The 7,331-nt window shown below is 38.6% G+C and overlaps 1 protein-coding gene across 1 annotated transcript; it reads right to left on the bottom strand.

Annotated features, from left to right (window-relative positions):
- Positions 1-224: 224 nt before the first annotated feature.
- On the bottom strand, positions 225-6,172 carry LOC146587053 (histone-lysine N-methyltransferase EZH2-like). The gene is made up of 9 exons (XM_085320235.1): positions 6,074-6,172; positions 5,578-5,728; positions 4,272-4,397; positions 3,724-3,902; positions 2,799-2,894; positions 2,143-2,224; positions 1,205-1,285; positions 1,000-1,084; positions 225-894 (listed from the first exon to the last, which is right to left on the bottom strand). The coding sequence occupies exons 1-9, from the start codon at positions 6,170-6,172 to the stop codon at positions 720-722; spliced, it is 1,074 nt and encodes a 357-aa protein (XP_085176361.1). The 3' UTR covers positions 225-719.
- Between the last annotated feature and the right edge of the window lie 1,159 nt (positions 6,173-7,331).

The following is a 7,331-nucleotide window of genomic DNA, read 5'->3' as shown; positions in this document are numbered from 1 at the left end:
GTTTTTTAAATTTGTTACTATAAATTACTGTTACAGTACTTTGCAAATTCAGAATTTCAAATTGCATCATTTTTATTTTTCTAAAATTGCCCACAGTACTAGAAATTCCTGAAGATAAGGCAGCTGTTTGTTTGTTTAAAAGAAGAGGTAGCTGGTGTCAAGGGATTTCCATTTCTCTTTCAATGCCCACATATTTAAGGGCATCAGCTTGGCTGTATCTAGGGGAGAAAAGAAAAAAAAAAAAGTAATGCTGAGTGTTTCAGCCTCACTGTTCTGACATAACAGTACAMCCTGGAGTACTCTTGTACCTAGCTTTCCCACAGTTTCCTCAACAGCTGGGCATTCTGTTCCATATGTAATCATGCAAATACAGAATAGCAGCAAGCATTTAAGAAATTGCTTTTTTTGAAGAGGCTGAATAAGCAGGAAGGAAGGTAAATGCTATTCTTTCCTCTTAGATTTCATAGTAATCAATCTTGTTTTAGCTAGTGGAAACTAAAACCAGTTTTCAAGATGGCCTTACACAGTACTGTTGTCACTGGAGAGCTTATGTTCTTCCTGAAGTGAGGAGTGAGACAAATTTAGAAGGAGGTATGAACAAAAATCTTAGCAGGTACTTCTGCCACAGAGCAAGAGAACTGCTAACCCTTTCTGAAGGATGGAAGAGACAAACAGTGATGCTACTTACAGGACTTGACCAGAATAGTCTCCTTTAAACATTAATGCTGGGAACCACTGGAAGTCTGTCCCCATAAATAAGAACATTTCTCAACACAAACTGCTGTTTGAAGTTTACAAGGCTCTTTGCCAGCCGCTTTCCTAAAGTCAGACTTACTTATGATAGCTGGCTTTAAGAGGCAAGGGCATTGTCCCTCAGCTGCTGAGGCCTGAAGTCTGGACAGGAGGCAGACAGAGGAATTAATTTTGAGCTGGCCTAAAATACTTGTAAACTAATCCAGTGTGGGACAGGGAAGAAGTTACAAAATACCATCTACCAACCTGTAGTCAAAGAACAGTTCTTCACCAGTCTGAATGGCTCTCTTAGCAAATATACCTATTCTGTGATCACCGTTAACCATCATAACTGTTAAGAGGAAACACACACATGTTAAATACTGATAGATGTGTATTTTATATTAGTATTCTACAACATTTCATATATTGTTAGACTAAAACAAGTTAATTTAAGTTAAAACTTACTTACCTTTTGCATAGCAATTTGGATTTACTGAATGGTTTGCAAATCTAATTTTGTTGCCCTTACGTGTTGCATCAACCACAAAATCTAGGAAAAAAAACAAAGGATGGTCACCTACCACCAGGTATTTGTCTATCTTTTTAAAATTTGTTTTTTTTTATATGCAGTGTGCTTGGATTTTAGCAGCTGGAAAAGGTAACTGCTCAATTTTCCACGTGGAAAAGCTGGCACATCATCATACAACAGCTTTACTGTCCTACAAAACACAAAAGCTTCCACTTGCGCCATGCTGTGCATTCCTCATTCATCTCCTACCGCAGTGACATTACCTTAGTTTCTGATTTGAGACTTCTTTCTTTAGCTTTATCTCACAAGTACAAGCATAAAATATACTAAGTTAACATTATAGTTTTTAAAAAAATTTTTTTTGTCTTACCTTTCAAATATTTCATGCATGACACAGTGCAGGATTTTTTCTCTCTTCAAATTGCAGCAGCCACACACCTCTGTTTCCCCAGACTAATCTTCTTCCCCCACCAACTTACCTCCATAACTTACTGCTAATTTAGGGTCATAGTAAAATGACCATGGACAATAGCTAGTAAAACTTTTTGCTTCAGGCTATCACTGATGCTCGTATATAATTTTACTCCATGAAATTCTACTTCTGCTCAATTCATCTTGTATAGTTTGCATGTCTAAGAGGCTCCATCACTACTGTCTAGTTGACTTGCATTTCATGAAAGCACATTTCAGAGGTCGTGGTGATAGGGAAATAAACCCACCTATAGAGTTAGCTATCAATGTTAGGAATCTGTAAGTTGCCAAGAAAAGATGTGCACAAAAAAACTCAGTGTTACCTGCTATCTGCAAAGAACATGGATGAAGGAAATGGTGTGCCTATTGTATTTTTGCTGCAAGGGTTCTGACTAGTACATACATACCATTATTCAAGTTAAACAGAAAGCTGCACATGTACTTGTCATATACTTTTCCTCTTCTGTCTGCCTCATCCTGAGAAATAATCTGAAAGAAACAGTACTAGTAAGAGACCATCTCTCTTCTTTTGAAACCACAGCRGCAAAGAAAAGACGTATTTTTTTTCTATTCTCCAGCATTAAAAATATTTTCAAACTTAAAGTACTTTATAGCCAGCATTTTCAGCCTATCAAACAGCTTGCTCTTAGCATAAATTATTGTTCTTTCAGAGCAGCTGGAAAGTTAAAAATTACAAGCATCTCAAAATCAAGACTGCATAACTGATTTGGGATTCTTTTATTAGTGTGGAATGTCATTTAGAGAAAAACGCCTACTGGATTTTAGCAGTTCATTAAATGATTCTGCACAAAGATCCGGGCATGTCTGAACTGAAATTAAATCTTGAGCTGCAACCAACACTCCAGCATCTCATTCTCACAAGAACCTGTGTCATTTTTTTTTTAATAACATTTAAACCAGGTAGCTCGCGAGTTTGAAAGCAGTTGTTGAACAGACACACATTGAAGAACATGATACAAAGTTATCGGCAGTCTGTTGATCTCTAGCCAACTCACAGCTTTGCTAATTAAGATTATGTGTAAAGAGTATTGGCCTTCCTTACCTCACCACAGTATTCAGAAATGAATTCATTCTTCTGTACAGGATCTTTGATGAAAATTCCCCAGCCTGCCACATCTGAAGGTGCCAATAGCAAGTGCTATAGAAGAGCGCAAAAAAACCCAAACAAACTTTAGTCATGCCTGGCTTGGATTTTTATTTTTTGGAAAGTACCACTTCAATGAAACATACGCTGGGGCTCCAAGAGAGACAGCAGAACGATTCTTCTAACCATCAAACACACACTAAAATTAAAGTACACAGATCACAAGTTGTACATGAAAGAAAACCACACAAAGTACCTGGAAAAACTACAAATTTAAAGTTTAACCTTGAAAAAGGTGTTGYATATATGAAAACACAACTTTGTATACACCACGGACTTCAAACTGTAAAAGTCTGCTGACAGGAGCCTAATATTGACTAGTTTAATATTAGACTGACTGGTCTATGGGAAAATGTTCCAGAGCAAAATGAAGAAACTTTTTTCAGCAGAGAACTAAGTAGGCTTTTCAGACATCTTTGGTAGACTAGATACATCCATATACTATATACACTTAGCAACAGCTATTAAAACAACAAACAAACAAGCCAATATCCTCTCTCTGAGCCAAGTCTCCTTGAGGCTGACCTAGGGGAAGACTTATGAGCTATCTTTTCAAACCAGCAGCCTATTCTGCAAGTTACAAGCAAAGCCTGAATGGGGGCTGTAGTTTACACACAAACACCAACTTGGTACTGGCAGATGATGAAACATACAGAGAGCGCTGAAGAGCAGCATATAACTGAGAACGATACACAAGTGAAAAAACTAACCCCCCTTTGGGTTACTTTTCTGGTTGACAGCATGGAGTCAAAGAAATTCCATTCGCTAGAATGAAAACACCTCAAAAATAAGAAAACAGACATGCATGTGCAGATCTACATACCTTTTTGGATCCTCTCTGAATGCTGCAGTTCTTGCAAGAAACATTTTTGCTGTCCCAGTGGTCAGCTGCTCCACATGTTAAACAGAGATCAGGATCACATTCACGTACAGCTAGATAACATGGACACTGCTTAGTGTTGCACTGTGCTTTACAACGACATCCAGGAAATCTGTTTTGGCCTACAAAAGAATACATGGGAAACAAGGCAAATATGAAAAACGTGCATGGTAAAATTAAGACAATAAAGATTACAGCTAATCAGAATATTAAAAAAAAACTACCAAGTCTGTGTAGGACATTTCAAGAACTGTACATTCTTGATTGTCCTAAATTTCCTACAGTCTTTCTCAAGTCTAACTCTTAACTAGCCATTAAAGTCAAACAGAATCTTAAAAGAGCCAAGTTAAATAGAACATGCACTCCCTTTTCTCACACCATTTACTGCTCTTGAAATTGTTTGCAACAGAACAGACAGCTAATACCAATTTACATGTAGAGAAATAGAACAGTGAAAGAAGTTACATATAGCTTTTAAAATTGTTACTTACATTCTGAGCTGCACTGACAAAACTTCTCACAGAAATTTTGAGCAATCACACATGGGCACGAGCTGTCACAAGGTTGACGTGGATGGTCACATGGCTGATAGTTGTAAACATGATTAGATGACCCATCTGAATAAAAATAGCAATATTTTGTAAAGCTGAAAGGTGCAAATAAACAAAATGCAATTCCTTTCACTCTTTAAAGCAGAAATACCCTTTTAGACCCTTAACTTGCTAAGAAACAAACAAAAAACCCAAAAGCAAAAACCCMAAAGCAAACAACAAAAAACCCCAAACCTACAATCAGTGGTAAAACCAAAAATGGACACCAAACCAAAATTGTAATGGTAATCAGGTGTTCGTCAGCATTAGTTGCTTGCTTCCTAATGCAYTTCATTCTTCCAATTACTCATCTGCTTAGAGCATTCAGAGCTGAAAGCTGTCTACTGTGGAAAACTGAACTACGAAACTACAATGGTATAATTTCCTGTGTGAGAAATGTTCTAGAATAGCAGTGATAATATTCAAAGTAAATTTGCTTGAAATACCCCAAATCATTTTTATTCTGGAACAACAGTCAACTCTCAAACAGATACACTGGCAAAACAATACCTGGGCATTATACCACTGTGCTTTCCCAAGTCAATTTTCCAATATAGACAAGTCTAAATTCTTGCAGGCAAGGAGGGACTATCAGGGAAAAGGCTAGAGATTTATCTGTAGAGCAGCTAGGAGAATCTGGTGCTGTATAAGTTACATTCACTGTGAGCACTCCTGAGCTTTCCTTGGTTTGCATGTGTTTGTAAAAATGACAAATCACCAATCAGCAACCAAAAGGGAAAGAGAGAAAAATTCAATTATTTATGTTGCTAAGAGTCCCAGCCATTCTCAATGAATTTTCAGAAAACTACCTCTAAAATAAACCACTTTCAGAAAAAAACAAATGCTGCTTATTATTGCAGCTCATACTATTACTACTGTTTGTATTTATGCTTCAGTGAGGCCATCCTGAAAAGATTATAAATTCAGCCTCCTTCCCTCTTCATTGAATTATACAGAGATCTTCCAAACAGTTACATAAACCAAACGGAATCTTTTCTCCCTTCTGTATCTATAGTAAGAACTTATTTTTTTCTTTTAAATCCCCCCATGATCTCTAGCTCCCCATGGAATGTATATAATGGCCTAACATTAAAAAAAAAGGAAAAAAAAAAGGCAAAACAAAAAAAAACATTAAAGCAAAAAGGAAAAAAAAACAATAGTAGGATCTTAAAAGTTCAGGACATAAATTGAATGGAAAGATGCTAACCCTTTTTCAGCTGTATCTTTCTGCAATGAGCAGCCCACAACCTGCAAAAACACAAAACAAACACAAGAAGGTTGACAGGAACTCCTCCTGTAGYGGGCTGCGAGAGGTAGCTGTACCTTGCACCCACACTTGGATCAAAATGGGCGACTTTCTGCTAACATGAACAATCTGCTACGTGTATAGAAATCAGAAGTGGTTGCAGCAGAACTGCCCTGCCCCGGGCTCCCAGAGCTGACAAGAGCAGCCCCGCAGGCAGTTCCCTGCCTTCCCCCCTCCTCCCCGCTCGGGCTCCTCCGGGGGCAGCGCTGTACAAAGAACCGCCCCCCACCCAGCCGGCGCTTGGTTCAGGGGGCCTTAGAGGAAACACCTGCAAGCGCGGCTCTGCAGCGGCACGGCCCAGCGGGGAGCCAAAGGTCTGCGAGCCGCCCGCTTCGCAGGCTGGGCCCAGCTCGCCCTAGCGCTCCCCGACTGGGCTCGCCCAGAGRCTGCCCGCTACCTGCCGAGCTCCGGGTACGGGGCAACAGACCCCACCTGCCCAGCACAGCCCTGCTGACCGACCCCGGGATTCCTGCTGGTTGAACAGACTTTTCGCCATCTCGTTCTCACTGTYGGTACTGCACTAACCCTTTTCCCTAGAACTTTTCCAAACTCTATTATGTCCTTCAGTCCTTCCTTAGCTTTACAGTTAGCTTATCCCTGTCCACGCAAACATGTTATTGTAATTTTATTTTTTTTAAACAACATGCTTTTTGTTATCATAACATTGCTCACTATACTTGCAAGTTAACGATTACCACTTTTCTTTATTTTCTACGCATTTCAGATCACAACCTCTTCAGGTAGGGCCTGTCTACTATTCCATGAATTGCAGAATCAAGCAAAACTRAGYGAGAAYACCTGTCYGGCCTTTAGGTGCCACACACAGACKTACTGTATTTCAATRAGCTTAAAATGAAAGTCAAAATCAATGGTTTTAATTTTTCTTCAAAGCCGGGGTACAATTTTATGCATTTTAGTAAGCACTTAAAAGTTAGGTGACCAAAACCTCGTAAAATTTTTTAAATGATGCAGAGTAAGGATTTTCAGCACCCCCCCCCCACTCTCCAGCCAAATAACTATTAAATATGCTGCTGATTTTATTTAGCAACCTCCCTTTCTACACAGATTTATTTATTTACAACTGGTCTAAAATACTAGTGAATACATGTGCTTAAAAATCCTCAGCACGTAATATTCAGAAAACTGCACAGCTTTTCAGTGAACACACAAAAGTTTGTATTCCAAAAAAGTAACTTCTGCTGTATATATTCAAACAGGATTTTTTAGCTACTACTTTCTTTTGTACATGCATTATATCAATCTCTATTTTATTTGAATAATCCCTCCCACAACACACACATGAAACAGCTTTAGGTAAACATAAACCAGATTCTCTATGTAATTGCTGTTTCAAARCCTTACAGTTGCACTTCTAAGTACTCTACAGCTAACTTCCTTTCAAGCTTTCGAAGGAACCCGTATGAGATAGAAAACTGCTGAGGTAGACTTGTCTAGGTAACTGTGAGGTTGGCGAGAAGGGTACAAACCCCAAAGACTTTATCAGAACTACAAAACTCTACTAAATAGATGACATTCTTATGAAGAGTGGCTCACTCCAGAGTAAAAAGATACCAACATGTACTTATGAATTATGAGACACTGATTCTCTGTAAGAAGTGGCTTCCCACTTAATTGAAAGAACAAGTGTAATTTTG

The sequence above is a fragment of the Rhea americana genome, unplaced genomic scaffold, assembly GCF_003343005.1.
Source record: "Rhea americana isolate MKP2758 unplaced genomic scaffold, rheAme1 scaffold_62, whole genome shotgun sequence".
In the NCBI taxonomy this organism is placed as follows: domain Eukaryota; kingdom Metazoa; phylum Chordata; class Aves; order Rheiformes; family Rheidae; genus Rhea; species Rhea americana.
Note: the sequence above shows the minus strand (reverse complement) of the source record. Positions and strands in the feature narration are given on the sequence as shown.